General features: G+C 42.8%; 1 protein-coding gene across 1 annotated transcript in view; it reads left to right on the top strand.

Moving 5' to 3' along the window:
• Positions 1–24,599, top strand: part of LOC139752843 (uncharacterized) — a 98,827-nt gene that overhangs the window by 10,779 nt on the left and 63,449 nt on the right. Inside the window, exon 2 of the mRNA XM_071668798.1 lies at positions 15,835–15,946. Coding sequence (XP_071524899.1) covers positions 15,835–15,946 — 112 coding nt within the window. The remainder of the gene's footprint in view (positions 1–15,834; positions 15,947–24,599) is intronic.

Below are 24,599 nucleotides of genomic sequence, written 5' to 3'. Positions count from 1 at the left end.
ATTCATGTGAGAAACTGCAGAAGCTGGTGACTGAGTTTGGTAAAGTGTGTGGAAGAAGAAAGTTGAGAGTAAATGTGAATAAGAGCAAGGTTATTAGGTACAGTAGGGGTGAGGGTCAAGTCAATTGGGAGGTGAGTTTGAATGGAGAAAAACTGGAGGAAGTGAAGTGTTTTAGATATCTGGGAGTGGATCTGTCAGCGGATGGAACCATGGAAGCGGAAGTGGATCATAGGGTGGGGGAGGGGGCGAAAATTTTGGGAGCCTTGAAAAATGTGTGGAAGTCGAGAACACTATCTCGGAAAGCAAAAATGGGTATGTTTGAGGGAATAGTGGTTCCAACAATGTTGTATGGTTGCGAGGCGTGGGCTGTGGATAGAGATGTGCGCAGGAGGATGGATGTGCTGGAAATGAGATGTTTGAGGACAATGTGTGGTGTGAGGTGGTTTGATCGAGTAAGTAACGTAAGGGTAAGAGAGATGTGTGGAAATAAAAAGAGCGTGGTTGAGAGAGCAGAAGAGGGTGTTTTGAAATGGTTTGGGCACATGGAGAGAATGAGTGAGGAGAGATTGACCAAGAGGATATATGTGTCGGAGGTGGAGGGAACGAGGAGAAGAGGGAGACCAAATTGGAGGTGGAAAGATGGAGTGAAAAAGATTTTGTGTGATCGGGGCCTGAACATGCAGGAGGGTGAAAGGAGGGCAAGAAATAGAGTGAATTGGAGTCATGTGGTATACAGGGGTTGACGTGCTGTCAGTGGATTGAAGCAAGGCATGTGAAGCGTCTGGGGTAAACCATGGAAAGCTGTGTAGGTATGTGTATTTGCGTGTGTGGACGTGTGTATGTACATGTGTATGGGGGGGGGGGGGGTTGGGCCATTTCTTTCGTCTGTTTCCTTGCGCTACCTCGCAAACGCGGGAGACAGCGACAAAGTATAAAAAAAAAAAAAAAAATATATATATATGGTGGGATGAAGAAGTAAGATTATTAGTGAAAGAGAAGAGAGAGGCATTTGAACGATTTTTGCAGGGAAAAAATGCAATTGAGTGGGAGATGTATAAAAGAAAGAGACAGGAGGTCAAGAGAAAGGTGCAACAGGTGAAAAAGAGGGCAAATAGAGTGTGGGTAAGAGAGTATCATTAAATTTTAGGGAGAATAAAAAGATGTTCTGGAAGGAGGTAGATAAAGTGCGTAAGACAAAGGAGCAAATGGGAACTTCAGTGAAGGGTGCAAATGGGGAGGTGATAACAAGTAGTGGTGATGTGAGAAGGAGATGGAGTGAGTATTTTGAAGGTTTGTTGAAAGTGTTTGATGATAGAGTAGCAGATATAGGGTGTTTTGGTCGAAGGTGGTGTGCAAAGTGAGAGGGTTAGGGAAAATGATTTGGTAAACAGAGAAGAGGTAGTAAAAGCTTTGCGGAAGATGAAAGCCGGCAAGGCAGCAGGTTTGGATGGTATTGCAGTGGAATTTATTAAAAAGGGGGTGACTGTATTGTTGATTAGTTGGTAAGGTTATTTGATATATGTATGACTCATGGTGAGGTGCCTGAGGATTGGCGGAATGCCTGCATAGTGCAATTGTACAAAGGCAAAGGGGATAAGAGTGAGTGCTCAAATTTCAGAGGTATAAGTTTGTTGAGTATTCCTGGTAAATTATATGGGAGGGTATTGATTGAGAGGGTGAAGGCATGTACAGAGCATGAGATTGGGGAAGAGCAGTGTGGTTTCAGAAGTGGTAGAGGATGTGTGGATCAGGTGTTTGCTTTGAAGAATGTATGTAGAAATACTTAGAAAAGCAAATGGATTTGTATGTAGCATTTATGGATTTGGAGAAGGCATATGATAGAGTTGATAGAGATGCTCTGTGGAAGGTACTAAGAATATATGGCGTGGGAGGCAAGTTGTTAGAAGCAGTGAAAAAGTTTTTATCGAGGATGTAAGGCATGTGTACGTGTAGGAAGAGAGGAAAGTGATTGGTTCTGAGTGAATGTAGGTTTGCGGCAGGGGTGTGTGATGTCTCCATGGTTGTTTAATTTGTTTATGGATAGGGATTGTTAGGGAGGTGAATGCAAGAGTTTTTGAAAGAAGGGACAAGTATGCAGTCTGTTGTAGATGAGAGAGCTCGGGAAGTGAGTCAGTTGTTGTTTGCTGATGATACAGGGCTGGTGGCTGATTCATGTGAGAAACCACAGAAGCTGGTGACTGAGTTTGGTAAAGTGTGTGAAAGAAGAAAGTTAAGATTAGATGTGAATAAGAGCAAGGTTATTAGGTACAGTAGGGTTGAGGGTCAAGTCAATTGGGAGGTAAGTTTGAATGGAGAAAAACTGGAGGAAGTGAAGTGTTTTAGATATCTGGGAGTGGATCTGGCAGCGGATGGAACCATGGAAGCGGAAGTGAATCATAGGGTGGGGGAGGGGGCGAAAACTCTGGGAGCCTTAAAGAATGTGTGGAAGTCGAGAACATTATCTCGGAAAGCAAAAATGGGTATGTTTGAAGGAATAGTGGTTCCAACAATGTTGTATGGTTGCGAGGCGTGGGCTATATATATATATATATATATATATATATATATATATATATATATATATATATATATATATATATATATTTTTCTTTTTTCTTTCGTACTATTCGCCATTTCCCACGTCAGCGAGGTAGCGTTAAGAACAGAGGAATGGGCCTTTGAGGGAACATCCTCACCTGGCCCCCTTCTCTGTTCCTTCTTTTGGAAAATTGAAAAAAACGAGAGGGGAGGATTTCCAGCCACCCGCTCCCTCCCCTTTTAGTCGCCTTCTACGACACGCAGGGAATACGTGGGAAGTATTCTTTCTCCCCTATCCCCAGGGACGATATATATATATATATATATATGTATATATATATATATATATATATATATATATATATATATATATATATATATATATATATATATTTTTTTCTTTGTTGCTGTCTCCCGCGTTTGCGAGGTAACACAAGGGAACAGGCGAAAGAAATGGCCCAACCCACCCCCATACACATGTATATACATACGTCCACACACACAAATATACATAACTACACCACTTTCCATGGTTTACCCCAGACGCTTCACATGCCCTGATTCAATCCACTGACAGCACGTCAACCCCGGTATACCACATCGATCCAATTCACTCTGTTCCTTGCCCTCCTTTCACCCTCCTGCATGTTCAGGCCCCGATCACACAAAATCTTTTTCACTCCATCTTTCCACCTCCAATTTGGTCTCCCACTTCTCCTTGTTCCCTCCACCTCCGACACATATATCCTCTTGGTCAATCTTTCCTCACTCACTCTCCATGTGCCCAAACCATTTCAAAACACCCTCTTCTGCTCTCTCAACCACGCTCTTTTTATTTCCACACATCTCTCTTACCCTTACGTTACTTACTCGATCAAACCACCTCACACCACACATTGTCCTCAAACATCTCATTTCCAGCACATCCATCCTCCTGCGCACAACTCTATCCATAGCCCACACCTCGCAACCGTACAACATTGTTGGAACCACTATTCCTTCAAACATACCCATTTTTGCTTTCCGAGATCATGTTCTCGACTTCCACACATTCTTCAAGGCCCCCAGAATTTTCGCCCCCTCCCCCACCCTATGATCCACTTTCGCTTCCATGGTTCCATCTGCTGCCAGATCCACTCCCAGATATCTAAAACACTTTACTTCCTCCAGTTTTTCTCCATTCAAACTTACCTCCCAATCGACTTGACCCTCAACCCTACTGGACCTAATAACCTTGCTCTTATTCACATTTACTCTTAACTTTCTTCTTTCACACACTTTACCAAACTCAGTCACCAGCTTCTGTAGTTTCTCACATGACTCAGCCACCAGCGCTGTATCATCAGCGAACAACAACTGACACTTCCCAAGCTCTCTCATCCACAACAGACTGCATACCTGCCCCTCTTTCCAAAACTCTTGCATTCACCTCCCTAACAACCCCATCCATAAACAAATTAAACAACCATGGAGACATCACACACCCCTGCCACAAACCTACATTCACTGAGAACCAATCACTTTCCTCTCTTCCTACACGTACACATGCCTTACATCCTTGATAAAAACTTTTCACTGCTTCTAACAAGTTGCCTCCCACACCATATACTCTTAATACCTTCCACAGAGCATCTCTATCAACTCTATCATATGCCTTCTCCAGATCCATAAATGCTACATACAAATCCATTTGCTTTTCTAAGTATTTCTCACATACATTCTTCAAAGCAAACACCTGATCCACACATCCTCTACCACTTCTGAAACCACACTGCTCTTCCCCAATCTGATGCTCTGTACATGCCTTCACCCTCTCAACCAATTTTTTTTTTTTTTTTTTTTTTTTTTGCTTTGTTGCTGTCTCCCGCGTTTGCGAGGTAGCGCAAGGAAATAGACGAACGAAATGGCCCAACCCACCCCCATACACATGTATATACATACGTCCACACACGCAAATATACATACCTACACAGCTTTCCATGGTTTACCCCAGACGTTTCACATGCCTTGATTTAATCCACTGACAGCACGTCAACCCCGGTATACCAAATCGCTCCAATTCACTCTATTCCTTGCCTTCCTTTCACCCTCCTGCATGTTCAGGCCCCGATCACACAAAATCTTTTTCACTCCATCTTTCCACCTCCAATTTGGTCTCCCTCTTCTCCTCGTTCCCTCCACCTCCGACACATATATCCTCTTGGTCAATCTTTCCTCACTCATTCTCTCCATGTGCCCAAACCATTTCAAAACATCCTCTTCTGCTCTCTCAACCACGCTCTTTTTATTTCCACACATCTCTCTTACCCTTACATTACTTACTCGATCAAACCACCTCACACCACACATTGTCCTCAAACATCTCATTTCCAGCACATCCATCCTTCTGCGCACAACTCTATCCATAGCCCAAGCCTCGCAACCATACAACATTGTTGGAACCACTATTCCTTCAAACATACCCATTTTTGCTTTCCGAGATAATGTTCTCGACTTCCACACATTCTTCAAGGCTCCCAGAATTTTCGCCCCCTCCCCCACCCTATGATCCACTTCACCCTCTCAATCAATACCCTCCCATATAATTTACCAGGAATACTCAACAAATTTATACCTCTGTAATTTGAGCACTCACTCTTATCCCCTTTGCCTTTGTACAATGGCACTATGCACGCATTCCGCCAATCCTCAGGCACTCACCATGAGTCATACATACATTAAATAACCTTACCAACCAGTCAATAATACAGTCACCCCCTTTTTTAATAAATTCCACTGCAATGCCATCCATACCTGCTGCCTTGCCGGCTTTCATCTTCTGCAAAGCTTTTACTACCTCTTCTCTGTTTACCAAATCATTTTCCCTAACCCTCTCACTTTGCACACCACCTCAACCAAAACACCTTATATCTGCCACTCTATCATCAAACACATTCAACAAACCTTCAAAATACTCACTCCATCTCCTTCTCACATCACCACTACTTGTTATCACCTCCCCATTTCCACCCTTCACTGAAGTTCCCATTTGCTCCTTTCTCTTACGCACTTTATTTACCTCCTTCCAGAACATCTTTTTATTCTCCCTAAAATTTAATGATACTCTCTCACCCCAACTCTCATTTGCCCTCTTTTTCACCTGTTGCACCTTTCTCTTGACCTCCTGTCTCTTTCTTTTATACATCTCCCACTCAATTGCATTTTTTCCCTGCAAAAATCGTCCAAATGCCTCTCTCTTCTCTTTCACTAATAATCTTACTTCTTCATCCCACCACTCACTACCCTTTCTAATCAACCCACCTCCCACTCTTCTCAAGCCACAAGCATCTTTTGTGCAATCCATCACTGATTCCCTAAATACATCCCATTCCTCCCCCACTCCCCTTACTTCCATTGTTCTCACCTTTTTCCATTCTGTACTCAGTCTCTCCTGGTACTTCCTCACTCAAGTCTCCTTCCCAAGCTCACTTACTCTCACCACCCTCTTCACCCCAACATTCACTTTTCTTTTCTGAAAACCCATACAAATCTTCACCTTAGCCTCCACAAGATAATAATCAGACATCCCTCCAGTTGCACCTCTCAGCACATTAATATCCAAAAGTCTCTCTTTTGCACGCCTGTCAATTAACACGTAATCCAATAATGCTCTCTGGCCATCTCTCCTACTTACATACGTATACTTATGTATATCTCGCTTTTTAAACCAGGTATTCCCAATCACCAGTCCTTTTTCAGCACATAAATCTACAAGCTCTTCACCATTTCCATTTACAACACTGAACTCCCCATGTATACCAATTATTCCCTCAACTGCCACATTACTCACCTTTGCATTCAAATCACCCATCACTATAATCCGGTCTTGTGCCTGAAAACCACTAACACACTCATTCAGCTGCTCCCAAAACACTTGCCTCTCATGATCTTTCTTCTCATGCCCAGGTGCATATGCACCAATAATCACCCATCTCTCTCCATCAACTTTCAGTTTTACCCATATTAATCGAGAATTTACTTTCTTACATTCCATCACATACTCCCACAACTCCTGTTTCAGGAGTACTGCTACTCCTTCCCTTGCTCTTGTCCTCTCACTAACCCCTGACTTTACTCCCAAGACACTCCCAAAGCACTCTTCCCCTTTACCCTTGAGCTTCGTTTCACTCTGAGCCAAAACATCCAGGTTCCTTTCCTCAAACATACTACCTATCTCTCCTTTTTTCACATCTTGGGTACATCCACACACATTTAGACACCCCAGTCTGAGCCTTCGAGGAGGATGAGCACTCCCCGCGTGACTCCTTCTTCTGTTTCCCATTTTAGAAAGTTAGAAAAATACGAGGTGGGGAGGATTTCTGGCCCCCCGCTCCCGTCCCCTCTAGTCGCCTACTACGACATGCGAGGAATGCGTGGGAAGTATTCTTTCACCCCTATCCCCAGGGATAATATTTTTTTTTTTTTTTTTTTTTTTTTTGCTCTGTCGCTGTCTCCCGGGTTTGCGAGGCAGCGCAAAGAAACAGATGAAAGAAATGGCCCAACCCACCCGCATACACATGTATATACATACGTCCACACACGCAAATATACATACCTACACAGCTTTCCATGGTTTACCCCAGACCCTTCACATGCCCTGATTCAATCCACTGACAGCACGTCAACCCCGGTATACCACATCTATCCAATTCACTCTATTCCTTGCCCTCCTTTCACCCTCCTGCATGTTCAGGCCCCGATCACACAAAATCTTTTTCACTCCATCTTTCCACCTCCAATTTGGTCTCCCTCTTCTCCTTGTTCCCTCCACCTCCGACACATATATCCTCTTGGTCAATCTTTCCTCACTCATCCTCTCCATGTGCCCAAACCACTTCAAAACACCCTCTTCTGCTCTCTCAACCACGCTCTTTTTATTTCCACACATCTCTCTTACCCTTACGTTACTCTCTCGATCAAACTACCTCACACCACACATTGTCCTCAAACATCTCATTTCCAGCACATCCATCCTCCTGCGCACAACTCTATCCATAGCCCACGCCTCGCAACCATACAACATTGTTGGAACCACTATTCCTTCAAACATACCCATTTTTGCTTTCCGAGATAATGTTCTCGACTTCCACACATTCTTCAAGGCCCCCAGGATTTTCGCCCCCTCCCCCACCCTATGATCCACTTCCGCTTCCATGGTTCCATCTGCTGCCAGATCCACTCCCAGATATCTAAAACACTTCACTTCCTCCAGTTTTTCTCAATTCAAACTCACCTCCCAATTGACTTGACCCTCAACCCTACTGTACCTAATAACCTTGCTCTTATTCACATTTACTCTTAACTTTCTTCTTCCACACACTTTTCCAAACTCAGTCACCAGCTTCTGCAGTTTCTCACATGAATCAGCCACCAGCGCTGTATCATCAGCGAACAACAACTGACTCACTTCCCAAGCTCTCTCATCCCCAACAGACTTCATACTTGCCGCTCTTTCCAAAACTCTTGCATTTACCTCCCTAACAACCCCATCCATAAACAAATTAAACAACCATGGAGACATCACACACCCCTGCCGCAAACCTACATTCACTGAGAACCAATCACTTTCCTCTCTTCCTACACGTACACATGCCTTACATCCTTGATAAAAACTTTTCACTGCTTCTAACAACTTGCCTGCCACACCATATATTCTTAATACCTTCCACAGAGCATCTCTATCAACTCTATCATATGCCTTGTCCAGATCCATAAATGCTACATACAAATCCATTTGCTTTTCTAAGTATTTCTCACATACATTCTTCAAAGCAAAAACCTGATCCACACATCCTCTACCACTTCTGAAACCACACTGCTCTTCCCCAATCTGATGCTCTGTACATGCCTTCACCCTCTCAATCAATACCCTCCCATATAATTTACCAGGAATACTCAACAAACTTACACCTCTGTAATTTGAGCACTCACTCTTATCCCCTTTGCCTTTGTACAATGGCACTATGCACGCATTCCGCCAATCCTCAGGCACCTCACCATGAGTCATACATACATTAAATAACCTTACCAACCAGTCAACAATACAGTCACCCCCTTTTTCAATAAATTCCACTGCAATACCATCCATACCAAATACCAAATATATATATATATATTTTCTTTTTTTCTTTCAAACTATTCGCCATTTCCCGCATTAGCGAGGTAGCGTTAAGAATAGAGGACTGGGCCTTTGAGGGAATACCCTCACCTGGCCGAATTCTCTGTTCCTTCTTTTGGAAAATTATAAAAAAAAAAAAAACGAGAGGGGAGGATTTCCAGCCCCCCGCTCCCATATATATATATATATATTTATATATATATATATATATATATGTTGTTCGCTGATGATACAGCGCTGGTGGCTGATTCATGTGAGAAACTGCAGAAGCTGGTGACTGAGTTTGGTAAAGTGTGTGGAAGAAGAAAGTTGAGAGTAAATGTGAATAAGAGCAAGGTTATTAGGTACAGTAGGGGTGAGGGTCAAGTCAATTGGGAGGTGAGTTTGAATGGAGAAAAACTGGAGGAAGTGAAGTGTTTTAGATATCTGGGAGTGGATCTGTCAGCGGATGGAACCATGGAAGCGGAAGTGGATCATAGGGTGGGGGAGGGGGCGAAAATTTTGGGAGCCTTGAAAAATGTGTGGAAGTCGAGAACACTATCTCGGAAAGCAAAAATGGGTATGTTTGAGGGAATAGTGGTTCCAACAATGTTGTATGGTTGCGAGGCGTGGGCTGTGGATAGAGATGTGCGCAGGAGGATGGATGTGCTGGAAATGAGATGTTTGAGGACAATGTGTGGTGTGAGGTGGTTTGATCGAGTAAGTAACGTAAGGGTAAGAGAGATGTGTGGAAATAAAAAGAGCGTGGTTGAGAGAGCAGAAGAGGGTGTTTTGAAATGGTTTGGGCACATGGAGAGAATGAGTGAGGAGAGATTGACCAAGAGGATATATGTGTCGGAGGTGGAGGGAACGAGGAGAAGAGGGAGACCAAATTGGAGGTGGAAAGATGGAGTGAAAAAGATTTTGTGTGATCGGGGCCTGAACATGCAGGAGGGTGAAAGGAGGGCAAGAAATAGAGTGAATTGGAGTCATGTGGTATACAGGGGTTGACGTGCTGTCAGTGGATTGAAGCAAGGCATGTGAAGCGTCTGGGGTAAACCATGGAAAGCTGTGTAGGTATGTGTATTTGCGTGTGTGGACGTGTGTATGTACATGTGTATGGGGGGGGGGGGGTTGGGCCATTTCTTTCGTCTGTTTCCTTGCGCTACCTCGCAAACGCGGGAGACAGCGACAAAGTATAAAAAAAAAAAAAAAATATATATATATGGTGGGATGAAGAAGTAAGATTATTAGTGAAAGAGAAGAGAGAGGCATTTGAACGATTTTTGCAGGGAAAAAATGCAATTGAGTGGGAGATGTATAAAAGAAAGAGACAGGAGGTCAAGAGAAAGGTGCAACAGGTGAAAAAGAGGGCAAATGAGAGTGTGGGTAAGAGTGTATCATTAAATTTTAGGGAGAATAAAAAGATGTTCTGGAAGGAGGTAGATAAAGTGCGTAAGACAAAGGAGCAAATGGGAACTTCAGTGAAGGGTGCAAATGGGGAGGTGATAACAAGTAGTGGTGATGTGAGAAGGAGATGGAGTGAGTATTTTGAAGGTTTGTTGAAAGTGTTTGATGATAGAGTAGCAGATATAGGGTGTTTTGGTCGAGGTGGTGTGCAAAGTGAGAGGGTTAGGGAAAATGATTTGGTAAACAGAGAAGAGGTAGTAAAAGCTTTGCGGAAGATGAAAGCCGGCAAGGCAGCAGGTTTGGATGGTATTGCAGTGGAATTTATTAAAAAGGGGGTGACTGTATTATTGATTAGTTGGTAAGGTTATTTGATATATGTATGACTCATGGTGAGGTGCCTGAGGATTGGCGGAATGCCTGCATAGTGCCATTGTACAAAGGCAAAGGGGATAAGAGTGAGTGCTCAAATTTCAGAGGTATAAGTTTGTTGAGTATTCCTGGTAAATTATATGGGAGGGTATTGATTGAGAGGGTGAAGGCATGTACAGAGCATCAGATTGGGGAAGAGCAATGTGGTTTCAGAAGTGGTAGAGGATGTGTGGATCAGGTGTTTGCTTTGAAGAATGTATGTGAGAAGTACTTAGAAAAGCAAATGGATTTGTATGTAGCATTTATGGATTTGGAGAAGGCATATGATAGAGTTGATAGAGATACTCTGTGGAAGGTATTAAGAATATATGGTGTGGGAGGCAAGTTGTTAGAAGCAGTGAAAAGTTTTTATCGAGGATGTAAGGCATGTGTATGTGTAGGAAGAGGGGAAAGTGATTGGTTCTGAGTGAATGTAGGTTTGCAGCAGGGGTGTGTGATGTCTCCATGGTTGTTTAATTTGTTTATGTATAGGATTGTTAGGGAGGTGAATGCAAGAGTTTTTGAAAGAAGGGCAAGTATGCAGTCTGTTGTAGATGAGAGAGCTCGGGAAGTGAGTCAGTTGTTGTTCGCTGATGATACAGCGCTGATGGCTGATTCATGTGAGAAACTTCAGAAGCTGGTGACTGAATTTGGTAAAGTGTGTGAAAGAAGTTGAGAGTAAATGTGAATGAAAGCAAGGTTATTAGGTACAGTAGGGTTGAGGGACAATTCAATTGGCAGGTACATTTAAATGGAGAAAATTTGGAGGAAGTAAAGTGTTTTAGATATCTGGGAGTGGATTTGGCAGTGGATGGAACCATAGAAGCGGAAGTGAATCATAGGGTGGGGTAGGGGGCGTTAAAGAATGTGTGGAAGTTGAGAACATTATCTCGGAAAGCAAAAATGGGTATGTTTGAAGGAATAGTGGTTCCAACAATGCTGTATGGTTGTGAGGTGTGGGCTGTAGATAGAGTTGTGTGGTGGAGGGTGGATGTGCTGGAAATGAGATGTTTGAGGACAAGATGTGGTGTGAGGTGGTTTGATCGAGTAAGTAATAATAAGGTAAGAGAGATGTGTGGTAATAAAAAGAGTGTGGTTGAGAGAGCAGAAGAGGGTGTCTTGAAATGGTTTGGTCACATGGAGAGAATTTAGTGAGGAAAGATTGACCAAGAGGATATATGTGTCAAAGTGGAGGGAACGAGAAGTGGGAGACCAAGTTAGAGGTTTAAAGATGGAGTGAAAAAGATTTTGAGTGATCGGGGCCTGAACATGCAGGAGGGTGAAAGGCGTGCAAGGAATAGAGTGAATTTGAACGATGTGGTATACCGGGGTCGATGTGGTGTCAATGGATTGAACCAGGGCATGTGAAATGTCTGGGGTAAACTATGGAAAGTTCTGTGGTGCCTGGATGTGGAAAGGGAGCTGTGGTTTCGGTGCATTATCCATTACAGCTAGATACTGTGTGTGAATGAATGTGGCCTTTGTTGTCTTTTCCTAGCGCTACCTCGCGCACATGCGGGGGGTAGGGGGTTGTTATTTCATGTGTGTTGGGGTGGCGATGGGAATGAATAAAGGCAGACCGTATGAATTATGCACGTGTATATTTGTATTTGTCTGTGTGTGTATATATATGTATACATTGAGATGTATAGATATGTAAATTTGCATGTGTGGATGTGTATGTAGGTGGGTTGGGCCATTCTTTCGTCTGTTTCCTTGCACTACCTCGCTAACATGGGAGACAGCGATGAAGCAAAATATATATTATTTTTTATTATAATTATTTTGCTTTGTTGCTGTCTCCTGCGTTTGTGAGGTAGCGCAAGGAAACAGACGAAAGAAATGGCCCAGCCCACCCCCATACACATGTATATACATACACGTCCACACACGCAAATATACATACCTATACATCTCAATGTACACATATATATATACACACACAGACATATACATATATACACATGTACATAATTCATACTGCTGCCTTTATTTATTCCCATCGCCACCTCACCACACATGGAATAACATCCCCCTCCCCCCTCATGTGGGCGAGGTAGCGCTAGGAAAAGACAACAAAGACCCCATTCATTCACACTCAGTCTCTAGCTGTCATGCAATATTGCCGAAACCACAGTTCCCTTTCCACATCGAGGCCCCACAGGACTTTCCTTGGTTTACCCCAGACGCTTCACATGCCCTGATTCAATCCATTGACGGCACGTCAACCCTGGTATACCACATCGATCCAATTCACTCTATTCCTTGCCCGCCTTCCACCCTCCTGCATGTTCAGGCCCCGATCACTCAAAATCTTTTTCACTCCATCTTTCCACCTCCAATTTGGTCTCCCACTTATCCTCGTTCCCTCCACCTCCGACACATATATCCTCTTGGTCAATCTTTCCTCACTCATTCTCTCCATGTGCCCAAACCATTTCAAAACATCCTCTTCTGCTCTCTCAACCACGCTCTTCTTATTTCCACTCATCTCTCTTACCCTTACATTACTTACTCGATCAAACCACCTCACACCACATATTGTCCTCAAACATCTCATTTCCAGCACATCCACCCTCCTGCGCACCACTCTATCCATAGCCCATGCCTCTCAACCATACAACATTGTTGGAACCACTATTCCTTCAAACATACCCATTTTTGCTTTCCGAGATAATGTTCTCAACTTCCAAACATTCTTCAAGGCTCCCCTGATTTTTGCCCCCTCCCCCACCCTATGACTCACTTCCGCTTCCATGGTTCCATCCGCTGCCAGATCCACTCCCATATATCTAAAACACTTTACTTCCTCCAGTTTTTCTCCATTCAAACTTATTTCACAATTGACTTGACCCTCAACCCTACTGTACCTAATAACCTTGCTCTTATTCACATTTACTCTCAACTTTCTTCTTTCACACACTTTACCAAACTCTGTCACCAGCTTCTGCAGTTTCTCACATGAATCAGCCACCAGCGCTGTATCATCAGTGAACAACAACTGACTCACTTCCTAAGCTCTCTCATCACCAACAGACTTCATACTTGCCCCTCTTTCCAAAACTCTTGCATTCACCTCCCTAACAACCCCATCCATAAACAAATTAAACAACCATGTAGACATCACACACCCCTGCTGCAAACCTACATTCACTGAGAACCAATCACTTTCCTCTCTTCCTACACATACACATGCCTGAGATCCTCGATAAAAACTTTTCACTGCTTCTAACAACTTGCCTCCCACACCATATATTCTTAATACCTTCCACAGAGCATCTCAATCAACTCTATCATATGCCTTCTTCAGATCCATAAATGCTACATACAAATCCATTAGCTTCTCTAAGTATTTCTCACATACATTCTTCAACGCAAACACCTGATCCACACATCCTCTACCACTTCTGAAACCACACTGCTCTTCTCCAATCTGATGCTCTGTACATGCCTTCACCCTCTCAATCAATACCCTTCCATATAATTTACCAGGAATACTCAACAAACTTATACCTTTGTAATTTGAGCACTCACCTTTGTCTTCTTTGCCTTTGTACAATGGCGCTATGCAAGCATTCCGCCAATCCTCAGGCACCTCACCATGAATCATACATACATTAAATAACCTTACCAACCAGTCAACAATACAGTCACCCCCTTTTTTAATAAATTCCACTGCAATACCATCCAAACCCGCTGCCTTGCTGGCATATATATACATATATATATGCATGAATGTTGTTTAATTTCTTAATGGATGGGATTGTTAGGAAGATGAATGCAAGAGTTTTAGAGAGAGGGGAAAGTATGCAGTCTGTAGTGGATGTGAGGGCTTGGGAAATGAGTCAGTTGTTGTTTGCTGATGATACAGCGCTGGTGGCTGATTTGGGTGAGAAACTGCAGAAGCTGGTGACTGAGTTTGGTAAGATTTGTGGAAGAAGAAAGTTGAGTGTAAATGCAAATAAAAGCAAGGTTATTAGGTTCTGTAGGGTTGAGGGACAAGTTTGAATGGAGAAAAATTGAAGGAAGTGAAGTGTTTTAGATATCTGGGTGTGGATTTAGCAGCGGATGGAACCATGGAAGCAGAAGTGAGCCACAGGTTTGGGGTGTGGGCGAAGGTTTTTTGAGCGTTGAAGAATGTATGGAAGGCAAGAACGTTATCTCAGAGAGCAAAAATGGGCATGTTTGAAGGAATATTAGTTTGAACAATTTCATATGCTTGCGAGGCATGGGTTGTAGATAGGGTTGTGTGGAGGAGGGTGGATGTATTGGAAGTGAGATGTTTGAGGATAATATGTTGTGTGAGGTTGTTTGAATGAGTAAGTCATGAAAGGGTAAGAGAGATGTGTGGCAATAAAAAGAATGTGGTTGAGAGAGCAGACGAGGGTGTATTGAAATGGTTGGTTCACATAGAGAGAATGAGTGAGGAAAGATTGACAAAGAGGATATATGTATCAGAGGTGGAGAAGTGGGAGACCAAATTGGAGGTGGAAGGATGGAGTGAAAAGCATTTTGAGCTATTGAGGCCAAACCATACAGGAGGGTGAAAGGCATGCAAGGAATAGAGTGAATTGGAACAATGTGGTATTCTGAGGTTGACGTGTTGTTGATCGATTGAAGCAGGGCTTGTGAAGCATCTGTGGTAAACCATGGAGAGTTTTGTGGGGCCTGGATGCGGAAAGGGAGGTGTGGTTTTGGTGCTTTACACGACACCTAGAGACTAAGTGTGAACGAATATGGTCTTTGTTGTCTTTTCCTAGAACTACCTCGCACGCGCGTAAGGGGGTCGGGGTGCCATTTCATGTGTGGCGGGGTGGTGATGGGAATGGATAAAAGCAGGAAATATGAATATGTACATGTGTATATATGTATATGTCTGTGTATGTATATATATATGTATACATTGAAATGTATAGGTATGTATATATGCATGTGTTGGTGTTTATGTATGTACATGTGTATATGAGTGATTTGGGCCATTCTTTCATCTGTTTCCTTGTGCTACCTCGCTAATGCGGGAGACAGCAACAAAGTATGATATGATATATATGATATACTTTTTCTTACATATTCACTATTTCCCATGCTAGCGAGGTAGCATTAAGAACAGAGGACTGAGCCTTAGAGGGAATATCCTCACTTGGCTTCCTTCTTTGTTCCTTCATTTGGATTAGTTAAAAACAGGAGGGGAGGATTATTTTTTTTGGTGAAGGCTTATTTTTCACTATATACTGATGTCCAATGTAATACTTACATTTAAAAATGGGAAAATGTAATCGGATGAGTTATAGCCCTTTACTGAATAACGGAGGACTCTTCTCTAGTTTTGCTTATTTTTACAGACTTGTATGATTGGTCTTGTGGAGGATTTGATTCCACTGATGCTGCAGTATCCCGAACAGTGGGTAACCAGCAGAAAATGTTTAGATCTCCAAGTCGCAAAGCAACCCTAAGGTTAGTATGTCTAATTTCTTGCTTATGGGTGGATTTTGTTGGTTTATGTGTATTTGTCACATTATTATTTATTTATTTTTATTTATTATACTTTGTTGCTGTCTCCTGCGTTAGCTTGGTAACGGAAGGAAACAGACGAAGGAATGGCCTACCCCACCCACATACACATGTATATACATACACGTCCACACACGCACATATACATACCTATACATCTCAATGTATACATATATATATATATATGCACACACTGACATATACATATATACACATGTACTTAATTCATACTGTCTGCCCTTATTCATTCCTGTTGCCACCCCGCCACACATGAAATGAAAACCCCCTCCCCCGCATGTGTGCGAGGTAGCTAGGAAAAGATAACAAAGGCCACATTCGTTCACACTCAGTCTCTAGCTGTCATGTATAATGCACCGAAACCACAGCTCCCTTTCCACATCCAGGCCCCACAGAACTTTCCATGGTTTACCCCAGATGCTTCACATGCCCTGGTTTAATTCATTGACAGCACATTGACCCCGGTATACCCCATCGTTCCAATTCCCTCTATTCCTTGCACGCCTTTCACCCTCCTGCATATTCAGGTCCAGATAACTCAAAATCTTTTTCACTCCATCTTTCCACCTCCAATTTGGTCTCCCACTTCTCCTCGTTCCCTCCACCTCTGACACATATATCCTCTTGGTCAATCTTTCCTCACTCATTTTCTCCATGTTACCAAACCATTTCAAAACACCCTCTTCTGCTCTCTCAGCCACACTCTTTTTATTACCACACATCTCTCTTACCCTATCATTACTTACTCGATCAAACCACCTCACACCACATATTGTTCTCAAACATCTCATTTCCAGCACATCCACCCTTCTCCACACAACTGTATCTATATCCCACGCCTCGCAACCATATAACATTGTTGGAACCACTATTCCTTCAAACATACCCATTTTTGCTTTCCAAGATAACATTCTCGACTTCCACATATTTTTCAATGCTCGCAGAACTTTTGCCCCCTCCCCCACCCTATGATTCACTTCTGCTTCCATGGTTCCATCTGCTGCCAGATCCACTCCCAGATATCTAAAACACTTCACTTCCTCCAGTTTTTCTCCATTCAAACTTACCTCCCAATTGACTTGTCCCTCAACCCTACTGTACCTAATAATCTTGCTCTTATTCACATTTACTCTCAGCTTTCTTCTTTCACACACTTTACCAATCTCAGTCACCAACTTCTGCAGTTTCTCACCTGAATCAGCCATCAGCACTGTATCATCAGTGAATAACAACTGACTCACTTCCCAAGCTCTCTCATCCACAACAGACTGCATACTTGCCCCTCTTTCCAAAACTCTTGCATTCACCTCCCTAGCAAACCCATCCAGAAACAAATTACACAACCATGGAGACATCACACACCCCTGCCGCGAACCAACATTCACTGAGAACCAGTCACTTTTCTCTCTTCCTACACATACACATGCCTTACATCCTCGATTATAACTTTTCACTGCTTCTAACAATTTACCTCCCACACCACATATTCTTAATACCTTCCACAGAGCATCTCTATCAACTCTATCATATGCCTTGTCCAGATCCATAAATGCTACATACAAATCCATTTGCTTTTCTAAGTATTTCTCACATACATTTTTCAAAGCAAACACCTCAGCCAGAGATATGTTGTAATAGAAAGAGTGAGGTTGAGAGAGCAGAAGAGGGTGTATTTGAAATGGTATGGTCACATGGAGAGAATGAGTGAGGAAAGATTGACAAAGAGGATATGTGTGTCAGAGATGGAGGGAACGAGAAGTGGGAGACCAAATTGGAGGTGGAAGGATGGAGTAAAAAAGATTTTGAGTGATCGGGGCCTGAACATGCAGGAGGGTGAAAGGCGTGCAAGGAATAGAGTGAATTGGAACGATGTGGTATACCAGGGTTGACATGCTGTCAGTGGATTGAACCAGGGCATGTGAAGCATCTGGGGTAAACCATGGAAAGTTCTGTGAGGCCTGGATGTGGAAAGGGAGCTATGGTTTCGGTGCATTATACATGACAACTATAGACTGAGTGTGAACGAATGTTGTCTTTGTTGTCTTTTCCTAGCGCTACCTCGTGTGCATGCATGCAGGGGGATGGGTGTGTCTTTTCATGTGTGACGGGGTGGCGATGGGAATGAATAAAGGCAGCAAGCATGTATATTTGCGTGTGTGGACGTGTATGTATATACATGTGTATGTGGGTTGGTTGGGCCATTCTTTTGCCTGTTTCCTTGTGCTTTCTCACTAATGCGGGAGACCGACAAAGTGAAATAAATAAAATAAATAACATAAAGTATATGTCTATGTATGTATATATATGTATACGTTGAAATGTATAGGTATGTATATGTGCGTGTGTGGATGTGTATGTATATACATGTGTTTGTGGGTGGGTAGGGCCATTCTTTCATCTGTTTTCTTACGCTACCTCACTAATGTGGTAGACAGCGACAAAGTATAGTAAGTAATAGAAAAATACATATTCCTACTTCCCTTTATCCATATATGGGAACATTATCCCTGGGGATGTATATGTGCGTGTGTGGATGTGTATGTATATACATGTGTTTGTGGGTGGGTAGGGCCATTCTTTCATCTGTTTTCTTACGCTACCTCACTAATGTGGTAGACAGCGACAAAGTATAGTAAGTAATAGAAAAATACATATTCCTACTTCCCTTTATCCATATATGGGAACATTATCCCTGGGGATAGATGAGAAAGAATACTTCCCATGTATTCCTTGCACATTGTAAAAGGTGGCTTAAGGGGAAGGAGTGGGTGGCTATAAATCCTCCCCTCCAGTTTATATTTTACAAAAGAAGGAATAGAGAAGGGGGCAAAGTGAGGATTCCCTCTTAGGCTCAGTTCTCTGTTCTTAATGCCACCTCGCTAAAGCAGGAAATGGCAAATACGTTTGAAAAAAATTATTGGAACATCTGTGAAGAGTGCAAATGGTCCTGATGGCATCCATGTGCTTGCTCTTCTGTTCTATTTCTGTTCAAAAACCAAAACTTTTCCTTCTCCATGGAAGCATGCATTGATGCATCCCATCCATAAGAAGGGTTAAAGTTCTGACCCCTTTTAACCATCATCCTATTGCTTTGACATCTACCATTTCCAAAGTCTTTGAATCTCTCCTCAACTCCCTCATCCTTAAACACCTCGAAAATCACTGTCTTCTCTCTGATCACCAGTATGGTTTCCATAAGGTTAGATCCACAGGTGATATTCTCTCCTATCTTACTAATGTCTGGTCATCATCCCTGAAAGATTTTAGGGAGTCATGTGTAGTTGTCCTTGACATATCTAGGAATTTTGACAGGGTGTGGCATTGGGGTCTTATCTCATAGCTTCCCTCTTATGGCTTCCCTCCCTCACTCAGGTTGATATATCTCTGTAGTTGTTGATGGATCAACTTCCTCCGTTTTCTCCATCCTCTCCTCCACTAATAATCCAATGCACTCATATGCTTATGACTCACCACTGCATTCATCCACATCCTTCAATTCTGCTCCCTCTTCTCTCACTTGATCTGCATCTCATCTTGACACAGCATCCTCAGTAAACTCAGACTTGGACATGATATCTCAGTTGGGTACACAAAATCTTGTTAAGTTTAATGCCTCCAAGACCCACTTTCTACCCACCTCCCTATCAAAACTCCTCACTACTCTTGTCCATCCTTTGACAGTTCTGTAGTTCTACCTCTTGATTCATTGAACATCTTGGGACTAATGTAATATCCACTCTTTCTTGGAAACCCCACCTTACATGAATAGATAACTTTGCCTCTAAGAAACTGGATGCCCTTTTTAGATGCCAAAACTTCTTTTCTGAACAGTTGCTCTGTTTATACAAAAGATTGATTCATCCTTGTATGGAGTACTGTTCTCACCTTTTGGGTGGTTCTAGCTCTGCATCGTTACTTGACAAAATTGAGTTGAAAGTGGTTCATCTTGTAAACTGTCCCAGGCTAACTTCCAAACTTGACCCATTTTCCTTAAGGTAGGTTTCATTTGCTCACAGCCATTCTCTATCTGCTATGTATAATGCACCATCACCACAGCCTCTGTCCTCAATCAGGCCCCATAGACTTCAGCTGTTTTCTATACCATGGTTCAGTCTTTTACTAGCATGTTGCCTCCAGTATAACACATTACTCCCATTCACCCATCCCCATGCATACCTTTCACTGAACTGCATGTTCAGGCCCCAAACACTCACTCAAAAAAAAGTTTCATTTCTCCATATCTTATTCAGTTTATTATACCCCTTCTTGTCTCCTCCACTTCTGACACATATTTCCGCTTTTTGTCAACCTCCTCTCACTTATATCTCCATATTTCCATACCATTTCAGCACATCCTCTTCAGTTTTTTTCATCAGCCATGCTCTTCTTACTACATCTCTTTCTTACCCTATCGTAACTTACTCAATCAACCCTTGTCGTACCACATACTGTCATCAAACATCTCATTTCCAGCATATTAAGCCTTTTCCTCACATTATCATCTATAGCCTGTATCCATACAACATTCCACTCATTCCTCAATGCTTTCAGAACCTTTGCCCTCTCACCCACCCTATGACTTACCTCCTTTTTCCATGGTTCCATTTACTGCCATATTTGCCCCCAGGTATCTCAAACACCCCACTTCCTACAAGTTTCTCCATTCAAACTAATTCCCCAGCTAACCTGTCTGCTTTTGTAAGGTTAACCTTGCTTTTATTCACATTTGCTCTGAACTTTTTCCTTTCACACACTCTTCCAAGCACAGAAACTAATTTCTTGTTTCACTCGAATCTGTGCTGTGTCATCAGCGAACAACTGATTCATTTCCCAGTTCCCCTCACCTTCAATAGACTGCATAGCTGCCACTCTCTCCAAAACTGGCGCATTTAGCTCCCTCACCACTCCATCCAAAATTGAACTAAACACCCCTTCTACGGACCCACCTTTGCCTGGAATCACTCACCCTCCTATCTACCCACTTGCAAACATACATTACTCTATGAATACCCCTCCCTGTTATAGTAGTTTTCCTCTCTTACAGTATATTTATGATTCCTTCTGTAAAGCATCTCTGTTAACCCTATCATATGCTTTCTTCAGATCTGTAAATCCCATGTACAAATTTTTATGTTTCTCTTAAGTTTTTCTCATACGTTCTTCAAAGCAAACACTTTATTCACACATCCTCTACCTCTCCTGAAACCACTTTCTTCCTCTTCAGTCTGATAACCTGTGAGTGCACTACCCTCTCAATCACCACTCATCCATACAGCTTACCAGGTACACTCAACAAACTAATACCTCTGCAATTTGAACACTCACTGTTGTCACCCTTGCATTCATACAGTTGCACTCTACAGGCATTCCACCAGTCTTTAGGCACCTCCATGATCCATTTATTTATTCTATTTTGCTTTGTCGCTGTCTCCCGCGTTAGCGAGGTAGCGCAAGGAAACAGATGAAAGAATGGCCCAACCCACCCACATGCACATGTATGTCAATACACGTCCACACACGCAAATATACATACCTATACATTTCAATGTACCCATATATATACACACACAGACATATACATATATACACATGTACATAATTCATACTGTCTGCCTTTATTTATTCACATCGCCACCTCGCCACGCATGGACTAACAACCCCCTCCCCCCTTATGTGTGCGAGGTAGCGCTAGGAAAAGACAACAAAGGCCCCATTCTTTCACACTCAGTCTCTAGCTGTCATGTAATAATGCACCGAAACCACAGCTCCCTTTCCACATCCAGGCCCCACAGAACTTTCCATGGTTTACCCCAGACCCTTCACATGCCCTGGTTCAATCCATTGACAGCACGTCGACCCCGGTATACCACATCATTACAATTCACTCTATTCCTTGCACGCCTTTCACCCTCCTGCATGTTCAGGCCCCGATCACTCAAAATCTTTTTCACTCCATCTTTCCACCTCCAATTTGGTCTCCCACTTCTCCTCGTTCCCTCCACCTCTGACACATATATCCTCTTTGTCAATCTTTCCTCACTCATTCTCTCCATGTGACCAAAACATTTCAAAACACCCTCTTCTGTTCTCTCAACCACACTCTTTTTATTTCCACACATCTCTCTTACCCTTACATTACTTACTCGATCAAACCACCTCACACCACACATTGTCCTCAGACATCTCATTTCCAGCACATCCACCCTCCTGTGCACAACTCTATCCATAACCCATGCCTTGCAGCCATACAACATTGTTGGAACCACTATTCCTTCAAACATACCCATTTTTGCTTTCCGAGATAATGTTCTCGACTTCCAAACATTCTTCAAGGCTCCCAGAATTTTCGCCCCCTCCCCCACCCTATGATTCACTTCCACTTCCATGGTTCCATCCGCTGCCAGATCCACTCCCAGATATGTAAGACACTTTACTTCCTCCAGTTTTTCTCCATTCAAACTTACCTCCCAATTGACTTGACCCTCAGCCCTACTGTACCTAATAACCTTGCTCTTATTCACATTTACTCTTAACTTTCTTCTTTCACACACTTTACTAAACTCTGTCACCAGCTTCTGCAGTTTCTCACATGACTCAGCCACCAGCGCTGTATCATCAGCGAACAACAACTGACTCACTTCCCAAGCTCTCTCATCCCCAACAGACTGCATACTTGCCCCTCTTTCCAAAACTCTTGCATTCACCCCCCTAACAACCCCACTTATAAACAAATTAAACAACCATGGAGACATCACACATCCCTGTCGCAAACCTACATTCACTGAGAACCAATCACTTTCCTCTCTTCTTACGCGTACACATGCCTTACATCCTCGACAAAAACTTTTCACTGCTTCTAACAACTTGCCTCCCACACCATATATTCTTAATATCTTCCACAGAACATCTCAATCAACTCTATCATATGCCTTCTCCAAATCCATAAATGCTACATACAAATCCATTTGCTTTTCTAAGTATTTCTCACATACATTCTTCAAAGCAAACAGCTGTTCCACACATCCTCTACCACTTCTGGAACCACACTGCTCTTCCCCAATCTGATGCTCTATACATGCCTTCACCCTGTTAATCAATACCCTCCCATATAATTTACCAGGAATACTCAACAAACTTTATATTATTATTATTTTGCTTTGTCGCTGTCTCCAGTGTTTGCGAGGTAGTGCAAGGAAACAGACGAAAGAAATGGCCCAACCCACCCCCATACACATGTATATACATACACGTCCACACACGCAAATATACATTTCTATACATCTCAATGTACACATATATATACACACACAGACATATACATATATACATATGTACATAATTCATACTGTCTGCCTTTATTTATTCCCATCGCCACCTCGCCACACATGAAATAACATCCCCCTCCCCCCTCATGTGTGCAAGGTAGTGCTAGGAAAAGACAACAAAGGCCCCATTCGTTCACACTCAGTCTCTAGCTGTCATGTAATAATGCCCGATACCACAGCTCCCTTTCCACATCCAGGCCCCACAGAACTTTCCATGGTTTACCCCAGATGCTTCACATGCCCTGATTCAATCCATTGACAGCACATCGACCCTGGTATACCACATCGATCCAATTCACTCTATTCCTTGCCCGCCTTTCACTCTCCTGCATGTTCAGGCCCCGATCACTCAAAATCTTTTTCACTCCATCTTACCACCTCCAGTTTGGTCTCCCACTTCTCGTTCCCTCCACCTCGGACACATATATCCTCTTGGTCAATCTTTCCTCACTCATTCTCTCCATGTGCCCAAATCATTTCAAAACACCCTCTTCTGCTCTCTCAACCACGCTCTTTTTATTTTCACACATCTCTCTTACCCTTACATTACTTACTCGATCAAACCAACTCACACCACATATTGTCCTCATATATCTCATTTCCAGCACATCCACCCTCCTGTGCACAACTCTATCCATAGCCCACGCCTCGCAACCATACAACAATGTTGGAACCACTATTCCTTCAAACATACCCATTTTTGCTTTCCGAGATAATGTTCTCGACTTCCACACATTCTTCAAGGCTCCCAGGATTTTCCCCCCCTCCCCCACCCTATGATTCACTTCCACTTCCATGGTTCCATCCGCTGCCAGATCCACTCCCAGATATCTAAAACACTTTACTGCCTCCAGTGTTTCTCCATTCAAACTTACCTCCCAATTGACTTGACCCTCAACCCTACTGTACGTAATAACCTTGCTCTTATTCACATTTACTCTTAACTTTTTTCTTTCACACACTTTACCAAACTCAGTCACCAGCTTCTGCAGTTTCTCACATGAATCAGCCACCAGTGCTGTATCATCAGCGAACAACAACTGACTCACTTCCCAAGCTCTCTTATCCCCAACAGACTGCATACTTGCCCCTCTTTCCAAAACTCTTGCATTCACCTCCCTAACAACCCCATCCATAAGCAAATTAAACAACCATTGAGACATCACACACCCCTGTCGCAAACCTACATTCACTGAGAACCAATCACTTTCCTCTCTTCCTACACGTACACATGCCTTACATCCTTGAAAAAA

Source organism: Panulirus ornatus, chromosome 13, assembly GCF_036320965.1.
Source record: "Panulirus ornatus isolate Po-2019 chromosome 13, ASM3632096v1, whole genome shotgun sequence".
NCBI classification, from domain to species: Eukaryota; Metazoa; Arthropoda; class Malacostraca; order Decapoda; family Palinuridae; genus Panulirus; species Panulirus ornatus.
The sequence above is the reverse complement of the archived record's forward strand: the minus strand, read 5'-3'. Positions and strand labels throughout refer to the sequence as shown.